The sequence below is a fragment of the Azolla caroliniana genome, unplaced genomic scaffold (assembly GCF_043228905.1).
Source record: "Azolla caroliniana isolate FFs.n. ecotype wild unplaced genomic scaffold, voAzoCaro1.0.p SCAF_10, whole genome shotgun sequence".
Classification (NCBI taxonomy): Eukaryota; Viridiplantae; Streptophyta; class Polypodiopsida; order Salviniales; family Salviniaceae; genus Azolla; species Azolla caroliniana.
This window is the reverse complement of record NW_028230445.1, coordinates 21138493-21159929: the sequence shown is the minus strand read 5'-3', so window position 1 is coordinate 21159929 and position 21437 is coordinate 21138493. Positions and strand designations below refer to the sequence as shown.

The window sequence follows — 21437 nt, the reverse complement described above, 5'->3', positions numbered from 1 at the left end:
AAAATGTCTTAGTTTCCCAAATATATGTAGAGATATGTTGGTCCAAGTTGTGGGATAGAAAGGTAAACATTGTTTGAGTGGGTGATGGATTGATCGATCGATCGATGGAGATCACGTAGAAGGAGAAGCGAAGAACTAGTTGAAGACTAAGTTAAGTGGTGGGTCAAGCAAGAGAGTAGTCATCACACTCCTTTCCAGCCCAAACCTCACAAACAAAACAAAACAAAAATATGTTGGTAAGAAAAGAGCCTATCAAAATATCTTCTTCTTCATCACTATACACACACTTACTTACCACATACACATACACATACACATACACTATTCCTTCTACTACTTCTTCTTCTTCTTCTTCCTCATTTCTTCTTTCCTTGCCCATGGATCTACTTGCTCCCTGCAGAACATGCCTCCAATGGCTCCCTTTCTTCCACAGGGATGATCCGCCTCCACTTCCTACTGCTTCACCTTCTTCTCACCCGTCTTCTTCTTCTTCTCCACCACTACCACTGTCATTACCTGCATCATCCACAGAGAAAGGGGCAGAGCTTCCTGAAGTAGTAAGTGAGTCCCCCATCCAATCGAACCTTATAAATACCGACCCCCTTGAATTAGTAACTGAAGTTACCGAATCAGACATCCGATCCAATCATGGTGGGATAGGTCCGTTGGATCAGATCATCATAACTGCGCCCGTCTCTAGCTCTGATCATCATCATCATGAGGAAGAGAAGGAGGAGGAGGAGACAGAGAAGAAGGCTGTCTATGATGGTGATGGTGATGGTCAACAGCCCATAGCATCAATAGATCCAAACGGTAATGCAGCGCAGCCATGGCTGGCGATGCCCTTCATAAACGATGTGGATTTCTCTACCGCTGGATTGAAGCCCCCGCCTTCTCCCATCACCCCATCACCCTTTGGATCTACATACATCCCACCCCAATTAGATCATGGTCATGGCCAAGATCACGGCCACAGTCAGAGTCGTGATCATAATGGCCATAATAAACATAGCAACCATCATGGTCACAGTCATGGTCACGGCCATGGTCACAGTCATGGTCACGGTCATGGTCACAGTCATGGTCACGTTTAGAAATCCCATGGTTGTCGTGAGGGTCATCCTTCTTCTTGAGGCTACCATGACCATGACCATGAACATGACCATGAACCTTGACCATGGCCATGACCATGACCATGACCATGAACCTTGACCATGGCCATGACCATGACCATGACCATGAACCTTGACCTTTGAGGATATGTACATTTGAACACCCAAATGTTGGAGGAGACTGGGTCACTACCACCGTTATATTCCATTCATTACATAAACTTGGCCCCCCAATCAATCCTTCTTCTATTATTGTGGAGTTTTTTGTATGACTGCCCTTGCATCTAATGAGACCAAAGTTAGTTTATCTGTTAAGGTTTTATAAGATAACCTTATACAAGCACTTCATCACCATTAATTAATAATGTTGTCTTAAAAGGTAGGCTTTCTCAGGTAACCTTATAATAAGCACTTCATGATTTAAATCAAGTAATTAAGCAGTTTATGAGTTCGTGGTAGAGTGTGGTTTTTAAAAGTATTTACTACTGCGGTCTTCTTTCCTCATGCCTAATTGGATATGTCATAGATACTAGAATTGTTCATTTCCCTCGTTTAACATTAGTAACGTTTGCAAGGGCTTAAGTATGCACAACATAGTTAAAAATCAAGAGGATGCTTAGATATGTGAAAGAAACAATTAATTTTGAATTATAATTAATATATACTAACAATAAATTGTCTCTCGACTTATAATGTGATCAAGATTGGGCATGAGAGAAACCAGTAAGAAAAAACATGTGGAATTGTGTCACCATTCGATCTAATTTGGTTGAGATTTGTTTGTTGAGCCCAAGTTTAATTCTCCTAGTTCCGTTTCTTGCATATCAAAGGAAACCTACGTTTTTATCTATTGAGCATCTCTATCCTTGTGAGTTCGGATAGGTTCTTTGGTGGGTCATGCTGGTGATAGTTGTTCGCTTGGTGGGATCATGAACTTGATATCAATGGTAGTGGTGAGTGCTTATTGACGTAGATGGTATTGGACAACTACTTTCAACACATCAATCAGACTGGAAAAAAGGTATCAATTGGGGTTGTTGGGTCAAGTAATATTTATATTGTTTGCATTCTCTAGCCATCCACCATGTTGATGCCCTTGGCATGCCACGAAGTGCTCATCAAGCTACCGTGCGTCCAGTTGTGTTGAGAGATTGAATTTGGGTTTAGAGTGTTGAAAGCAAACTAGATGGTTTTACCAATAATGTTTGAGTTTGGTGGTATGTAACCAAGGTTGGTTCCATAGTAATAGCCCATCATCGATGTAAATAAGGAACAAATTAATAGAAGACAAAAATTGGAATGGGTAATCCTCTAGCATGGATTGTGAGATCCTTTATCAAGTGGAATAGCCGAAGGAGCATGTTGTCCATATTGTTAAGCCTAGGCATTCACATGTGTTTTTCTCACAAATGACGTTGGCACCTCACCCTTCATTTATCATGATCTCACAGACATCAAACCCATTGATATGAAGGCTCAAAATTGGGAAGTGCTCATCCATCACTAGGGGAGTGGTGTTGTGGTTTGTGACTTCAATGTCAATGAACACTTTCTTCATGGTAATGGGGAACATAGAGGGTATGACGTCTCTAGTTGATTCAATTATTTGTGGAAACATGACATAAAAGGCTTAACAAGCAATGAAGGGATAATATCACCTCGTTGGCTTGGTGGACAAGCCAAATATCACTTGGTGAAGTTGGTGGATGTTGCAGGAGCTTGACCATGTGATTTCTATCACATGCTTGAGAGATACATGATTGGGCTGGCATGTTGTGCCATTCTTGTTGCTAAACAATATTGTTTGATTTGTGGATGACATCTTTCCACGATTGAAAGACATATCCTACTTGTTGCTACTACATTCCAAGAATCTCCCTTAAGGTAGTCAAATGTTTACAACATTTCTTTGCCAACAATGTCAGTTCCAACTATGCACATCTCAAATGTTGTACTGAGGAATCTCTAACCTACGAGCTTGTTTTCGGCCTTTCTTTGTTAACAATGTGAATTTTCGGTATCTACACTAGACCAATGTATCGAGGAATCTTTGAACTTCGAGCCATGAAAAGACAATCACTACTAGACACCAACCACTAATCTACTTAAAGTTTATTGAATTAACTATCATATATGTCATGAAGGTTTTTCTATGTCATCAATCTTCAAGGGGGGTGAGGATCCCTTGAGCAATGTTCTACCATGAACACCTTCGCTCAATCCTCCTATCCTCTATCTCTATGTCTACATCTTTCATAGAACCAAAACCCAATATTACGGTTTCTTATACCAAATTAATTTGTCAATGCAATGTAATCAAACATTTCAAGAGGTTAATTGTTTTATGTGTTATTATCTCATGGGAATTTCTTGTCTTATATATAACATATACATACATACATGACATTGCCCATCAACCGCTCATACATTGTGTCATCAAAGTCTTCGTTGAAGGATCAACTTGTTCACATGGACAAGCTTGAGTGACACTTTAGGGGAAGATCTACAAAGTGTCAATAAATGGAAGACATCTTCCACTATTTTATGTCATGAAGAAAGGAATATTAATTTAATCATTAGTAACAACAATAGATGTGCAAATGGGTAGCTTTATCTTGAATGAAAAGCTCAATCAGACCCAAATTCTCAAATGGAAAATTGATTCATTGTCTGTAATCTAGTGATGGAAAAGAATACTTGTCCAATAAGTTTATGAAGTTCCTCCAATGGAAAGATATACAAAGAACAACAAGAACCCACATATCGTGAAAGTGGTCCAAAGAATATTCTTTGTGGAAGTGGTGGACAACGAGTGTCCATCTAATGAATAGGCATCTTACCACTAGAGTACATGATGCGACTTCACACAAGAGAATCTGTGGAAATGAACTATGTGGCTTTCTTATTATACTCACCACCCCTACCCCACAAACACAATCCACACAATGCTTATCGATCTTTAGCACAATTCTTTGATTGTTTATCACCATCCCGAGTGGTCGCTCTTATGGAACTTGAGGATGAGGTTGAGAATGAAGTTGAAGAAGTCCAAGATTCAAAGAGGATAAGACGACAACTTTAATATATAATCTTGTGGAAAGGCTACCTAAGCCACTTGGGAACCAAATGAACACCTGGACAATGTGAAAGACATAGCCGTGGATTGGAAGTTCACTCTTTGATATGCTCACAAACCTACTCCTCTTGGATGTACATGAAAGAGTGCAAGGTTGTACAATCATGTAGTCAACATGTACCTTATGATATTGTAAGGGCCATCTATATTGTAGGCACTTCGTAAGTTTACAAATGTAAATCCTACGAGGTTGCATGTGTTAAAATATGGGACCGGCCACAACTGGTTCACAAGAAACAATGAGGAATGACGAGAAACACGAAAAAAAAACAAAAACAATAGAAGACAGAAACCTTGAGTGGAAAAAATCTAGGGGAGCCCTCAAACTCCGAACAGAATCACTATATCAAGAGCGAATACAAGAGACCCGCAAGCAACGACCTTGATCTCATCTTAGTCTATCAGACTGATACACACACACACACACACACACACACACACACACACACACTTCTTCTCTCTAGACACACAGAACAATACACTCCACAACTCTGTCTACATCAACAACCACAATAGTTTTTACTATTATTACACACCTTATAACTACATGCCCTAACTATATTTATACTCATATACATATATGACTATTTACAAATATAGCCCAATCGAATTCGGTCGATTTGGCTAATAGCTGAATCGGTTATCGATTAGTCGATTTTTTGGCCTCAGCTATTTTGGCTATCAACTGATTCGACTTATCTCACCAGTCGGTGCTAAATCGGTTCCTTGTGCAATATCTGAATTTCAAATCGGACAAGCTCACTATCATTTGACTCTTCAGTCGATTGGCTTCAGGCCGATTTGACTGCTTCTCCATCCTATCCAACTTGTCTTCTTCCCATCCAGAGGGACCAGTTTTCCCAACAACAGGCATACTTGCACATGATTGTATATTTGTAAGTATATAATGGGCTTTCTCTTTTAGGAGATCTATGTTAGTAATGCGAGTAATCATTCTTAATGTTATATTAAATTTCGTTCTCCTATCTCTATCGCGACTTGTCTATAACACATTTATTTTTGGGTCACACCTAAGTTTCTTGGGGGCTATGGTTGTGCCTATTTTCTTGTTTGTTTTCTCATCCATTACATAACTTGTTCGAAAAATGGGACTCAACCACAACCGAGAAGGGGGAAACAAGCAAAGCAGAGCAAAACCAAAAAATGTTGCACGCAAGATATTAACGTGGAAAACCCCTAACTGGGTAAAAAACCACGGGAGCCCTCAGACTCCGAACAAATCACTATGAGAGGAAATACAGAGTCAACCCACAAGCACCAACCTTGAGTTCATTTGCTTCGACCACATGTGGTTACAATCAGAGATGCTAGAGCACTCAATTTCTCTCTCTCTCTCTCTCTCTCTCTCTCTCTCTCTCTCTCTCTCTCTCTCTCTCTCACGCTATGATTTCTATAGTAGAGGCAATGACCTGGCACACACGCTATACAGTTACTCACGATGAACATCACATACATAAAGTTTTGCCCTAGTTATCTTTATAGTTAGATAACTTTTCAACTAAAAATTGACCCTAATAGGCGCGTTACTAAAACCTATTTACAAATGTGTCATATTTACCGGATACCTATCTAGACTCTTATCTTATTCCGGATCGGTGACATCTAATCCAACTCGTATCTCTCTTATCTGGAGTTCAACCCATCCGGTGTTCAACCCATCCGGAAGGGACCTATTTCTCAACAAACTCCCGCTTCATTCCGGAATGGGGGTTCATCAGTCTGACCCGACTCCGACATGCATCTTGCTTCTTTGCCGACAACACCTTCGTCATCATGTCAGATCCATTCTCCACTATATGGATCTTCATCAAAACAAAATCCTTTTCTTCTACTCATTCTCGAAGCCAATGATATCTCCTCTGGATGTGCAGGGTCCTTGAGTGGTAGGCCGCATTCTTCGCAAGGTGGATTGCACTCTGGTTGTCACAGTAGAGTCAAAATTCATCTTGTCGAATTCCCAACTCTCTAATAAACCCCTTCATCCAAATGATCTCTTTGTCAGCTTCTACAACTGCCCTATACTCGGCTTCTGTGGTCAACAACGCCCCAGCCTTCTACAACCACGACTGTCACGAGACGGCCCCCCCTGCATAAGTCATGACATACCTGGATGTGGACTGACTGGTATCTACATCAGCCGACATGTTCGAGTCGGCGAAACCTACTAACATGGGGTTACCTGGGTCGAATCGGAGACACATGCTCGAGGTGCCTCTCAGATACCAAAGTATCTATTTCACCGCAACCCAATGCTCTTTTCCGAGATTGCTCATGAATCGGCTAACAACTCCGACTACATATCTAATGTCTGGCCTGGTACATACCATCATGTACATTAGGCTTCCGACTGTTGAAGCATAGGGCACCTTCATAATCTCAACTTTATCTATCTTCATCTTTGGACATTGTGTCCCAGATAGCTTACTATTTGTCGGGGGGTGTCGAATTGACCGCTTTCCATGGGCCCGAATCTTTGGAGCACCTTTGTCATGTATTTTTTTTCTTGGGACAACCACAATAACTTCTTTGTCCAGTCCCAAAAAATGTGCATCCCCAAGATTTGCCTTGCCGGACCCATATCTTTCGTCGAGAATGACCTACTCAAAGCCTTCTTCAGCATTCATATCTTCATATGGTTCCTTCCCGCAATCAACATGTTGTTCACGTACAACAGGAGAATGAGGAGATCTCCTCCCTCGAACTTCTTCACAAACACGCAATGGTCGGCCTTTCCATCAATTTGTATTTTGTAGTTGATATGTATTTTAAAACTAATGGAAGGATATGTTTTTATGAAAAATAAAAAAAACACGCAATGGTCGGCCTGCGTTTTGTGGTACCCTTGGTTGGCGATGAAGGATTCGAACTTCCGGTACCATTGCCGGGGAGCCTACTTTAGTCCGTGTTGGCGATTGGCGGCCAAAGTATGTGATAGGGAAAGGGACGAGACGGTTTCCGGATATGATAATAAATATTATTAATAGTTAAGAATTATTATAGGAACGGATGGATCCGGACCGGTTCGTAGCCGATGGCCGGTTATGCATCGTTTTGTAGCAGAGAACCAAATGCCTATAAAAGGATTTGGGTGTCAATGTATTAAGGGGATGGAATATTAATATAAGAGAGTTTTGTTATTGTTATCCTGTTCATCTTTATGTTTCTATTTCGTTCTGCGCTCAATGTATGAATCTTACACGTGTAATCTATGTGTGTTGTGATTCTGGACACCGAACCGGAAGATAACTGGTCATAGTTGTTAGTGTTGAATCCCTTAACCATAACCACCCTTTGGTGAAGTGATCCGAAAGGACACCTTGTGTTAGAGGCAAGTCCAGCCTAGGAGTTAACACAATATTGGCGACCACAATTACGGCAGCAAGCAGTGAACGATGGGGGAATGGATGACTAGACCAACAAACGATCCAATTGCCGAACCAGCAAGAAGACTAGTCGAGAGACTGCGGAAGTGAGAGGCTTACTAGCAAGCAACTGAGGAGATCCGATCCAATCGGTCTTTTTCTAGTGTGATTTGGCGGGTCGTAGAGGAGTCATTCCGGTTACAACAAACTCCATACCCAGACGAAGGAAGCAGTTTGAGCAGTTTGCGGGACGCAGAATCCATCCTGCAAACCCTCGCGGCGGGCGAGGGAGATTCGAGAGCGTTCTCGTCTATTGAATGAATTCAGACGGGGAACACAGTGTTCATTCCAATTATCGATGTAGTCATGACACCTTGGAAGGCATGGACGATGACAATTTGGAAAACATACCGACGCCAAAACCGGAAATGACAAAACTGGCATCCCCGGTCAACGAAACAAGTTCGGACAAGCAAGGGAAAGAAACGAATGAGCAAGTGCCTACACCACCACACAACCAATCGGAGACTCAGGAGGAACGGGCTCGAACACCACCACCCAAGTCACCAAAGAAACAGGGGGAGCGAGTACCGACACCGCCTCAAGCAGAACTGATAGACGACGACACCATGCCATACTAGTCTTCGAAATACCGGGATGACCCAGACGTGGAGGGATGACCAAAGAGGGGAGTATGCAAACTAGCAAGGATATTGGAATAACCAGCACTACAACCGAAGAAGAAACTTTCGACGAGACAGAGATAGAAACACAACCGGTTCCCAATCAGAGCAACGGAGAATAGAGGAGCCCAACCGAGCGATACCCGACATTCAATCGGGTAACCCGGAAAAAGCAGACTCGTCTAGTAGCATACAAGAAGTGTATTGCTACTATTGCCGGCAAGAAGGACACTATAGCAGTCAATGTCTGGTCAAGACAAACGACAAACAACAGGCAGTGAATATGGTGATTGCGGAGGTTGTAGACATTAAGCAAGTCACAATCCGATCAAAAGGAAAAACGTCAGAATAGGAGGCTCAGGAAGTCATCTGGAAACAGGCCACCAAATGGATAGAGAAGGCCAATGAAAGGAACGTGACCGAATTATGAGAACAAATGAAACCCCTGAATGAACTGACAAAGACCATGGACGAGGACCCAACGTGGCAAGCATTACAGGACTGCCAGATTACGCTACCATTGGGCCAGCTATTACAATTAGTCCCTTGATTCACCGACGGACTAAAATCGGTATTGGCATCGCCACACTTTGCGCCAACTCCAACTTTCTTTTCCAACCTGGAAGAAGGATTGATGGTCGTGGATACAAGCAGCTTGGCAATTACGGTCATCGTTAAAGGACGGGAAGTACCTAGAACAATAGTGGATGGCAGATCGGGAGTGAACGTCATTAGGAAACACACATGTGACACGTTGCGAATATGAGAATGGGAACCATGTCCATTTTGGCTCCGGATGGCAAATACTAGTTTGGTATGGCCAACTGGACTGATCCGGGATTTGGAGGTCACAATCAACGGACATGCATTCCGGATATCCGCAGTGGTTCTGTAATTAAATGCACAAGGAGCATATCCCTTGTGGCTAGGAAGATCATGGCTACGGATGGCTCATATAAAACAAAATTGGCAGAAAAATACCATCACGTTTTGGAGAGGCAAAGCAAAGGTGTGAGTGCCGACACAACCATGAACGGGCGCAAGCAAAGAATTAACGCCATTGTATGCGGAAAGCATTAACATGCTGGAAATGAGGAGATGGACCGGTGTCATGAATACATAAGCATCATGGCTTCACGTGGACTTGAACCCAAGACCTTGTAATACATAATTAAGAACCTAACCATTAGGATAACATATGATTATATAAAATAATAAAAGCTACTTCTTGTAATAGATTGATTATTATAAATGTTTTGGAACATTCTAGAATATCCTAGAACATCTTAGGATATTCTAGGTCTAGACCATTATAGAAATCCCTAGGCTATTCTATAGGAACCTATAAATATGGACACACAATTCTTCTCAAACCAATTCGAATCAACACCAATCTTAAGCTTTCGTCACCTGTCTTGTATCCATCTTCATTCTATCTTACTAATACATTCATTTTTCTCTTATCACTTCATTCCTCTCTTCTTGTTATCTCTTTACATCTTTCGTCTACCACTCTATCTTTTCTCTTGGTTCTAACAGTTTGATTCAAATTCTCTCTCTCTCTCTCTCTCTCTCTCTCTCTCTCTCTCTCTCTCACAACCACAATGTGCACTCTCGATTGCAACATTCATTGGTAAATTTCTTGAACATCGAGAGTCACTACTCACTTTCACACATATCACGTGAAATGTAATATTTTTGGTCTCATAGGTCATATTTGACCTCCGAAGACGATAATATAATCTATCTATCTATCTATCTCTCCCTTATCCTCCTCTATAAACATCACAAAACATGGTTGCCATAAACTCGGAAGAATATCTCACCCTTATTATAGAAATGGAGAATATTAAATCCAAGTTCGCATCTCTTGAATTAGAGAATCAACGTCTTCTTGGGGATCTACAAAAGGTTACTGTTGAGAAGCAACAACAAGAAGAAGAGTTTACCCGACGATTGCAACAATTAGAATCAACAATTGTAATTTTACAACAACAAAGGGTCGAAGGTCAAGGAAGTATTAAGGAGCCCAAAATCAGTCTCCCAGCTAAATTCGATGGTTCAAGGGCGCATTTCCGAGGTTTCTTGAATCAAGTGCGGTTGGTAATCCAAATGCATCCCACGCGTTATTCGACAGATGAATCACGAGTCAGGTTAGTGGGCACCTTATTGACTTGCATAGCGTTGTCGTGTCGTTACACTTGCGTGGGAAACTAAGGCGGGACCACGGGGGCCCTAGATCGAGGAGTGCACGAAACAGAGAGGGAAAGAGAGCGGAAGTGGTGAGCCGGCGATTAGCGGCTATAGACAAGTGGCTAAACGAGGGCCGGCAAGTCCCGTTACCGGTATGCAGTGCTCACCGGACCAAACGAAAACACAACTAGCTCTCACCGGCTCACCGAAAACACGACATCGTACAAAGAACAGCCAAGGGCACGCTCCCAACCAGTTACAAGACAACAACGAGTTAGAGAGCACACAGATACACCGGGAGACGACAACTCATAGAATCTACTCAACCTAATAAGTGATTACAATGCTCCCAAGATTACAATCGGCACAACAGTGACCAACGAAACACACACGCACGCACACACACCCGAAACACGTAGTGGAGCTCCTGCTAGAAGCACTCGGGCTTCTCTCGCGAGTAGAGGCGACCGACCAAAATCTGCAGAGATCAACGCGAATGAAGAGAAGAATGCTCAGTTCCCAATCCGACAACACTTCGTCCTCGTCAAAGCCCCCCCCCCCTTTCATCCTTCTCTCCTTCCTCTTTATAGCCGTCGGGGAGGGACTATCGCGTTGTCGTGAAGATTTTGGGCCACAGTGAGAAATTGGAGAATATCGGAAGAATCGGCGGGGTGGAGCATTTGCACTCACCCTTCTACAAATTGTGTAAATGATAGGGGTGCCATCATGGCACTGGACAGTAGTTAATTCGGGACAGAGGATCCCATGTAATAAGGGATTTATCCCACATTGTTACGCATCCCTCTCCTTGTTCTATAAAAGGAAGGGAGCACCCTTTGTGAAGGGGTTGCCCATTTTGAGTCGTAAGGGTATACCATTTTGTGCTTTCTTTTCTAGGGTTAGCTACATTATTTTCTTCTTCTTCTTCTTCTTCTCCTTCTCGAGAAGTCGGGCGGCAGCTATGGCGGCAAAGTTGATAGGTTAACTTCTCTTCTTCTGAGCGTAGCCGGCTCGCGGTCATGGTTGTATCTTTCCCCTTTGGAGGTTTGCTTCTGCTCGGTCTTCTATGCAAGACCCCGCTCGGCGCGACAGCCCGTGAGCTCCCCGACCGGCGGCTTGGCAACCGATTGTGGTTGTAACCTACCTTGGTCCGGCTCGAAGCCAGGGTTGTATTATTTCACTTGTAATATATGTACTCAGATCTGTTGTGCATGTTGGTGTATTTGGTGGTGTCAGGAGCACAACCTCTTGCTCCCTGTACAAAAGAGTCGGTGTCGCGCGCATGCTCTCCCTCTTCTCTCTCTCTCTCACTCTCGTGTTCGGGTGCATCTGGGTCGTGTCCGGTGTCAATATTCTTGGCATCCCTTTTCTCCCTCGTCCGAGACCCTCGTGGTCCCGCCCCTTTCACACGCACGTGCGTAATAACGCAACATATTTGGTGAACCCAACGTGAAAGGGTGGCAAGGGAGAATGGAGTTGGAAGAAGACGACTTCGCACAACTTTTTGTCGAAGCGGTGAGGGAGTTTGGACGAGCAACAACAAGAAGAGAGACGGCGTAGCAAGTTGTTGAGCGGGTGGTCGAAAGAGTCGGCCGTTTCAACGGGGACGAGATCCCATTCTACTTGGAAGCCTACAATGCGGAGATGGAGGAGCGAGACGTAGACGAGGCGTTGAGGTTGGAGTTCTTCTGTCAGGTCATCATCGTCCGTATGCACGCGGAAGTGAAGGTGCTCTGAGAAGCTCATAGTTCGTGGGAGGCCTTCGAAGAGGCGCTCCTGCAGGCATATGGAGGATGTTGGAAGAGCCGGGGACTACACGGCCTCGACCAGTGGGTTGCATCGGCAAAACCGGTCAGGAGAACCTTCAAAGCTCGCACTACGCGCAGGGATCGAAAGGATCTAGAACCGGGAAGACTGGTAATGGGCCAGCCTTGGTGATGAAACATGAGGCTAACTCGATGGAGAAGACCACTTCCAAATCGGAGGAAGTGTGGTACGTTGATTCCGGTGCGTCAAATCACATGACAAACCACAAAGAGTGGTTCTCCTTCTTGGTGAAACCGGAACAACCGGGAGTTGTCGAAACCGAAGACGACACTCCTGACCCAATCGTGCATGTCGGAGAAGTTCCCCTGAGCCACGTCAGACAGAGGGGGAAGCTGATGAACGTATTACACATTCCGACTATCACAAAGTACCTGGTGTCGGTCGGATAGATCATCGACTAGGGAATGCAGGTGCGGTTTACGCACCTTGGGTGCTTCATCGAGGAGGGCCATATTAGCGCGCAAGGGCGCAGAGATGGGAGGATGTTCATCCTCAACACCAATGACGTCGGCACCGCCTTGTTCGCCAAAGGACAGAGGGTCGAATCGGACATCAACCTGTGGCACAAGTGGATCGGCCACGTCAATTACTGAAGGCTTCAAGACGTGTAGATGAAACAAGTTGTTTTCGATTTGCCGAAGTTTAGTGGCCGAAAGGCCCAAGTATGTGAAGCCTGCCAACTCAGGAAGCAACACCAGCTTCCATTCCCCGCCGAACAAAACCGTAGTCGTAACAAACTCGACCTTATTAATTCGAATGTATGGGGACTGGTATAGAACGTGAGTCTTGGCGGGAGTCGATACTTCGTCTCCTTCATCGACGACTATAGTCGGCACACATGGATCTACCTCATTGAGCGGAAGAGCGAAGTCTTCGACTGTTTCCGGAACCTCCAGAGCTTGGTGGAACGGGAATCAGAGAGGAAGATCAAGTGCCTGCGGTCAGATGGCGGAAAAGAATATTTCTCCGGCCAATTCATTAGTTACCTGCAGCAAACAGGAATTCGGAGAGAGTTTAGCTGCAGATACACACCGGAGCAAAAAGGTGTGGCCGAAAGGAAGAATCGGTCGCTTGTCGACGCGGCAAGGGCAATGCTGGAAGAGAAGAGCATGCCCCATTTCTACTGGGCAGAGGCCATCCGGATGGCCGTCTACATCCAAAGCCGGATTGGTGACAAGGTGTCCGCGCATGAGCTGTATTTCGGGTGCAAGCCGAATTTGAGACACCTTCGGATTTTTGGCAGCATAGCATATGTGCATGTGCCGGATGAGAAGCGGAGGAAGCTGGATGCAAAATCGAAGAAGTGCATCCTCGTCGGCTACTCACATGAGCAAAAGGGGTATACGTGTTATAACCCCCGGATGAAGCAAGTCCGAGTTAGCCGCGATGTTGAGTTTGATGAGACGGCATCATGGTATGCCTTACCAGCTCCGACTTCTGACCCCGACCCGATCTTGGAGGATGAGGCTAGTGAGCCTGAACTGGCCCAATTAGAAGATGATGAATCCGGGACTCAAGAAGAGAGTCCAGAATCGTTTCGGTTGAGTGGGCCGAACAAGAGATTGGGTCAATCCAACTAGTCAGAAGAAGAACCGGCAAGTAGTGAAGACGCAAGGAACCGAGGAGACGGTTCACGCGCAAAGAGAAGGGGAAGAAGAGATGTCGGATTATGAAACCGGTATTAATGAATCAGATCGGAGTGGATCCGACTCCGGAAAGGAAAATGACGGTTCTTCGGCACCAAAGACCGAACCGGCCAAGAAGGGCCTCAAACCGGGTAACGGTGGGTTACGCCGGTCAACCCGCTAGAAGGAACCTATTAAGCGGTACGGGTACAATGAGTACATGGCGCATCACTATGCGTACATGACCAAGGTGGCGGAAGTGCGTGAGCCGGAGAGCTACCCAGAAGTGGCAAAGGATGCACATTGGCGTGCCGCTATGGAAGAAGAGATGTTGGCACTTGATGCCAACGATACATGGGACCTAGTTGACCCTCCCCGTCATAGTAAACCGATCGGATGCAAGTGGGTGTACAAGGTAAAGTACAACGCCAACGGTTCAGTTAACCGATACAAGGCCCGGTTAGTGGCGAAGGGATATGCGCAGACCCACGGAATCGACTACGACGAGGCCTTCGCTCCGGTAGTGAAGATGACGATGGTTCGTGTGGTGCTAGCGGTTGCAGCGGCAAGGGGGTGGCATCTTCATCAGATGGATGTGAAGAATGCATTTCTTCAAGGAGATCTTGAAGAAGAGGTCTTTATGATACAACCCCCCGGTTTCCAAACAGAGATAAACAAGTCGGCGGTATGTAAGCTGAAGAAGTCACTTTATGGTCTGAAGCAAGCCCCCCGAGCTTGGAATACGAAGATCACGCACCAATTGCGTAAGATGGGGTTTGCGGCCTCCAAGTCCGACTCTTCGTTGTTCATCCGACAAGGTCCGGACGGTCCGACTTGCATCTTGTTGTATGTTGATGATCTAGTCATCACCGGACCCGGATCCGGACTCGAGTCAAGTCCCAGTTGTCGGACGCGTTTGAGATGAAGGACATGGGGGACCTTCATTATTTTCTTGGGATCGAGGTGATCCGAACCCCCGACGGCATATTGCTCTCACAAAGACACTATGTGTTGAGTATGATGTACATGTTCGGCATGACAGAATGCTGACCTGTCTCTACACCCTTGGACCGGAACCAGAAGCTTCGTCCTGACTCCAAACAAGCTTGCGATGAGAAACGGTGTAAAAAGTAGCGTGCGGAAGCAAGTATAAAGACAGAACAGAAGGGAGAACACTCAGGTTTAATGGAGAGCTTGAGCTTACATAGTATACACGGGAGAGACCGAGAGAGTTAGAGAGAAGACACCAAAAGGATTGTATATTATCAAAGACAAAGAAAACAATACATATATGTGTTCAATGAACGCTTTGTACAAGCCCTAGAAGGACTAACTGGAGTACTGACAGTACTTCAATGCTCATTAAGAGCTCCTACACTAACTCCCAAATTAATTCCTCACGGAATATCTTTCCTAACGGCCTAACCGATCGGTCCCAGCCGATCCGGTCCTCGGCTTCTTCAGCCGATCCGGCCGATGTTGAGCTTGTCTCTCAACACTCCCCCTTAAGCTCAACTTGAGGCTCTTCGGGATCTTCACAGCTTCGGTTCCTCCTGACTTCACGGCTCGCTCGCGCTTCTCGACCTGTTCGACTCTGCGCGCTTCGACCCTTACGGTCGGCTTGTCTGCTCATGTGACCCTTATCAGCTCTTTTGTTGTTGCGGTGTCGACACTTCTTCTACTGCCTTTTCTTCCGCTTGGGCCTCGGTTGATTCAACGTGTTTGAATCAAACATCCGACCCGACTCGGCTACTTCCGATCGGTTTTCTCTCTCGTCCGAGTTGGCTGTCTCCAACTCGTCTTCGGTCTTCTTGCCCTTGATTGCGTCATCTCCCCCATGCATGGTTGGCTTCGGCTCTCTCCTTCGACTGCTCCCCTTCTGTCCGCTTTCGGACTTTTCCGTGGGTCCGCCCTCGGCTTCTTCAGCCGATCCGAAGTCGAACTCGACAACTGAGTCAACCGACTCGGACTCGGTGTCGCGGTATCCACTCCTTTCATGCTGCCTTGCTTGGTCGTTCGGGACTGTTCTCCCCCTCAAGTTTGGCACGTCGAGGTGACGCAACCCGAGTGCACCCGAGAATTGCCGCAACTTGTCCAGACCAAGAGGCTTTGTGAAGATGTCGGCAGTCTGCCGATCCGTCGGCACGTACTGAAGTTCAACTTCACCAAAAAGGACACGCTCACGGACGAAATGGTAGTGCACCTCAATGTGCTTGGTCCGTGCGTGGAAAACGGGGTTCTTCGCGAGCTGGATGCTGTTGAGGTTGTCGCAGTAGATCATCGTCGGATCTAACACCTCCACCTGCAGGTCCTTAAGTAGCCGCTTCAACCATATGGCTTCGCATGTCACAACAGCCGCTCCTCGGTACTCAGCTTCGGTGCTCAACAGTGCAACTGTCGGCTGCTTCTTACTGCTCCACGCGATCGCGGCACTCCCGAGGGAGAACGCGTATCCAGACGTGGATCGGCGATCGGCGGCGTGGCCAGCCCAATCAGCATCGGTGTAGCCGACTAACTGCGCGGCGGCACCGGTCCGATATAGCAGTCCGCGGTCCTTAGTGCCACTTACGTACCGTAGTACGCGTTGCGCACACTGAAGGTGCTCCTCGGTAGGTCGCGCCATGAATTGACTGATCACTCCGACCGGATAACTGAGGTCGGGTCGGGTGATGGTCAAGTATATGAGGCTTCCGACAATTTGTCGGAACCTCGTCGGGTCGCATACCTTTCCCGTATCGGGACGAAGCTTGACGGTTCTGTCTAGAGGAGTCGAGACGGACTTACAGTCGGCCATCCCGAATTTGAAGAGCATACTCAGCACGTAATGACGTTGGCTGATCAATATGCCTTCAGGGGTACGAATCACTTCGATCCCGAGGAAGTAATGAAGGTCCCCCAGATCCTTCATGTCGAACGATGCCGCAAGCTGGAGCTTCACGCGGTCGATTTCACCTAGGTCAGCGCCGGTGATGACCAAGTCATCGACATATAGTAGAATACTAACCGGTCCGAGTCGACCTTTCCGGATGAACAGGGATGAGTCCGATTTTGACGTGACAAAGCCCATCCGACGCAGTTGTTGCGTGATCTTCGCGTTCCAGGCACACGAGCCTTGCTTCAGTCCGTAACGGGACTTCTTCAGTCGGCATACTGCCGAGGAGTTCGTTCCGGAGTGAAATCCGGGGGGCTGTACCATGTACACTTGTTCCTCAAGGTCACCTTGTAGGAACGCATTCTTTACATCCATTTGATGTAGGTGCCACCCCTTGGCCGAGGCTACTGCGAGCAAAACACGGACGGTCGTCATTTTCGCGACCCGCGCAAATGTCTCATCGTAGTCGATGTCGTGTTTCTACACGTAGCCCTTTGTCACTAGCCGAGCCTTGTACCGGTTGACTGAGCCATCGGTGTTGTACTTGACTTTGTACACCCACCTACACCCGATCGGTTTTACCCCTCTTGGTGCATCAACCAGGTCCCAGGTCTCGTTCTCTGCCAATGCGTGCATCTCTTCCTCCATCGCGGCACGCCAATTCGCGTCTTTAGCCGCTTCTGCGTAGCTCTCCGGCTCACGCACTTCCGCTACACGGGTCATGTACTCGTTGTATCCGAACCACAAAACAGGATTCTTCTGGCGGGTAGATCGGCATAATCTCACATTAGCCGATGTCGAGGCCTCCTCGGTCGACGCGGTCTTCATCTTTAAAGACCCGTCACCGGTTCCCTCGGAGTCGGACTCGCGTCGGTCTGACTCGTTCCTTTCCGTGCCGGAATCCGACACCTTCTTCTTCCCTTTCTCTTTGCGCGTAAGTCGTCTCCTCGGCTTCCTACACGGGGAATGCACGGCCGAGTCTCCACTACTCGCCAGCTCTTCATCGGACTGGTCGTACCGACTCAGTCGTCCAATCGGTCCACTTAACCGGAGTGAAATCAGACTCTCTTCGCGGGTCTCGATTTCGGGCTCATCCAGAGGCATCTCGGCCTCAGTGACCTCATCGTCAGAGCTCGGATTGGAGTCGAGGTTCGTAGTCGGGGGCAGGTACCAGGACGCGGACTCGTCAAACACAACGTCGCGGCTGACACGCGCTTGTTTGGTGCGAGGGTTATAGCACTTATAACCCTTCTGCTCGTCCGAGTAACCGACCAAGATGCATTTCTCGGCCTTTGCGTCCAGCTTCCTCCTTTTCTCCTTCGGTATATGCACATACGCAATGCTACCGAACACCCTCAAGTGTCGCAAGTTCGGCTTCGTTCTGAAATATTGCTCGTGCGCTGACACTTTGTCTCCGATCCGGTTCTGAATGTATACCGCGGTCCTTACCACCTCGGCCCAATAGAACTTGGGCAAGCTCTTCTCCTCGAGCATTGCCCGTGCCGCTTCCACAACTGACCGATTCTTCCTCTCGGCCACGCCGTTCTGCTCCGGCGTGTATCTGCAACTGAATTCATGCCGAATTCCCATTTGTTAGAGAATTTTTAGAGAGGGCTATCAAGGCGTGGGGCCGCGATAGTCCGGACACTCCGGCAAAACCCCACAAGTGTACAATAGTGAAGAAGACTTATACTATTAAGTAGGAAATTTTGGTTCTCCGACAACGGAGGGTGTACGATAGTCGACGTTGTTGGCCGGGAGAAGAAAAGGGCGGAGGAGCGACTTCGGGCATGTGGTATCCTCGGCCTTGGAGAGGAAATCAACGGAGCCATAGAGGCGGTCTTTTTCGACGATACCTTGGGGGAGCTACGAGAGGTAGTCGGAGGAGTCCTTAAAGAGGACCGGACGATTCCGGTATGTTCAGAAAGGATGTACGAAGTCATCGCGGACTTCAGTAGAGGGCTCGAGTCGGATCGGACGGCCCGGGTGGACACGAGGTACAGGACTGTGGACCGGAAGGTGAGGCCAGTCGCGGCTCCCTTGCCAAAGGGCAGCGAGTTGCGAATAAAGGGGGTTGCGTCGGACCCGAGTTTACGAAATCTGGCCCGCATAGGACACACGTTCACCGACATAACGCTACGCGAGCTCAAAATCGGTGGAGGCGGCTTCCTACTGCCGGCGGAAGAGGACCGTTTTCGGGGAATGCTTGGAAGGCACGGGAAGGCTTTCGCATTCTCACCGAAGGAGATCGGGTGCGTAGACCCGACAATCGTGGAACCAATGGTGATATTCACGGTACCGCATGTGCCGTGGAGTCTCAAACCGATTCCAGTACCCAGAGCTCACATCCCGAAGCTGATGGAGCTGTTAAAGCAGAAGGTCGAGATGGGCATCCTCGAACCGTCGAGTGCCCCATACTCGTATCGGTGGTTTATTGTGCCAAAGAAGGACGACACGTTGTGCTTTATTCAAGACCTGCAGCCGATCAACAAGGTGACCATTCGAAACGCAGGAATTGGACCAACAATAGACGAGTTCGCGGAGGCCTTCGCCGGAAGGTCGATTTACTCGGTCGGTGATCTCTACTCGGGGTACGATCAGTTCCAGCTAGCCATAGAGAGCAGAGACATCACGACAATGCGAACTCCTCTCGGCCTAGTACAGATGTGTACCCTACCACAAGGAGGGACAAACTCGGTGGCTCACATGGTGAACGCAATGAACAAGGTGTTGAGGGATTGTATCCCAGACATCACCATGCCATTTCTGGACAACGTCCCGATCAAGGGATGCCCGGTGGAGGAAAAGGACGAGACGATCGGACCGGACGGGTGCCGGAAATTCGTGGCGACGCACATCGATGACTGCAAGAAGGTGCTGCAGAGGTTGGAGGGCGCGAGGCTCACCTTCTCCGAGGGAAAATCGGCCTTCGGGCAATCAGAGATCATGGTCGTCGGACACCTATGCGGGTCGTACGGCCGGAAACCGTCTCCGGCTAAGGTAGAAGCCATCTCCGCGATGAAGGACGACTGTGGCTCGGTCATGGAGGTTCGGAGGTTCTTGGGAGCGTGCGCGTTCTACCACATATGGATCCCGCATTACGCTCACGTCGCGGAGCCGTTATACGGGTTGCTGAAAAAGGGGCGAAAATTCGAGTGGAGAGATGAGCATACGGAATCTGTCCGAAAGATGAAGGAAACACTTGCCGCAGCTCCGGCGCTCCGAAAGGCTGTCTACGGAAAGGACACTCCAATTTACGTAACGATAGACACGAGTCCAACCGAGATCAGATGGGTCGTCAACCAAGAGGACGAGGACGGCATGCGTTTCCCGATCCGGTTCGGCACAAAGGTCCTCAACGAGCGACATAAAGACTACCTGATCGGGGCAGAGGTAATTATCGAGACGGACTGCCTGCCAATTCTTGGCATGGTTTCCGGATGCGCGACGCCGGACCTGGCAATGCTCAGGTGGATAGCGTACATCAAGTCCCTGAATCCGGAAATACGACACATTTTCGGGAAAGACAATGCCATGGCCGACATGCTTTCAAGGGCGAGGTTCAAAAACGAGGGCGGCATGGTTTCGGAGGACGAGGAAGTCGGCGTGGACTTCTTCAAGGTGGCTCACGTAACAACCGGTAGGGAATGCACTCCAACGCTTAATGATTTTGAAGAGAGCAAGTAATACCGGGAGTGGCTGCAGATTGGCGGGTTCCTGAAAACAATGACACCGGACGCGGCATGGACAACGGATGAGACCAACCGGATTCGGAAGAAAGCCTACCGATTCTTTCTCCAGGACGGGTACATATGGAAGCACCTGAAGAAGAGGAATGACATCCCGCTCCGAGTGGTGGCGAAGAAGGAGGAAGATGAGGATTTGCTAGCGGCGTACCACGATAGTCCTTGGGCTGGACACCGTGTAACGTAGGCCACGTATGAAAAGCTAAAGGGGAAGTACTGGTGGTCGGGACTATACCGGGACGTGCATCGTTTCGTGATGACTTGCGAAAGCTGCCAGGTGCACTCCATGATCCGACACCAGGACGAGCTTCACCCGACCTACCCTCCAACCGTCCACTTCAAATGGATGGTGGATTTGGTGACGATGCCAATGGGGGTAGGACAGATGCGGTATCTGGTGCTGGCTCGGGAGGATCTAACAAACCAGGTTGAAGGTCGAGCCCTGCAGAACAAGACGACTGCAGCCGTATGCCGGTTTTTGATTGAGGACGTGGTATGCCGATACGGGTGTGTAGGGAAGATCGTGGCTGACCGTGGTGAGTTGGACGCAGAAGAGGCCTAAGAGCTGTTCGACCGGCTAGGAGTCAAACTTTTGCTCACCACAGCGTACAATCCGGAGGCGAACGGGTAGGTGGAGCGCGGACACGGGCCAATTGTCAAAGCGCTAGTACGGGCATGCGGAGGCCAAGTCGAGAACTGGCCACGGCTGCTACCTTATGCCTTGTGGGCGGACCGGTGTCGCGTTGCTACACACGTGCATGGAGAAGGGCGGGACCACGGGGGTCTTGGACTAGGGAGTGACGGAGCGTAGGAAGTCGCACTTCACCGTTTCCGGGGCATCCCAGAAGCACACCGGAAGC

The 21437-nt window shown here is 47.7% G+C and overlaps 1 protein-coding gene across 1 annotated transcript; it reads left to right on the top strand.

Annotated features, from left to right (window-relative positions):
* The first annotated feature begins 342 nt into the window (after window positions 1-342).
* On the top strand, window positions 343-1422 carry LOC147859550 (uncharacterized). Its single transcript, XM_087325331.1, has 2 exons — window positions 343-471; window positions 502-1422. The coding sequence occupies exons 1-2, from the start codon at window positions 378-380 to the stop codon at window positions 1092-1094; spliced, it is 687 nt and encodes a 228-aa protein (XP_087181457.1). The 5' UTR covers window positions 343-377; the 3' UTR covers window positions 1095-1422.
* The last annotated feature ends 20015 nt before the right edge of the window (window positions 1423-21437 follow it).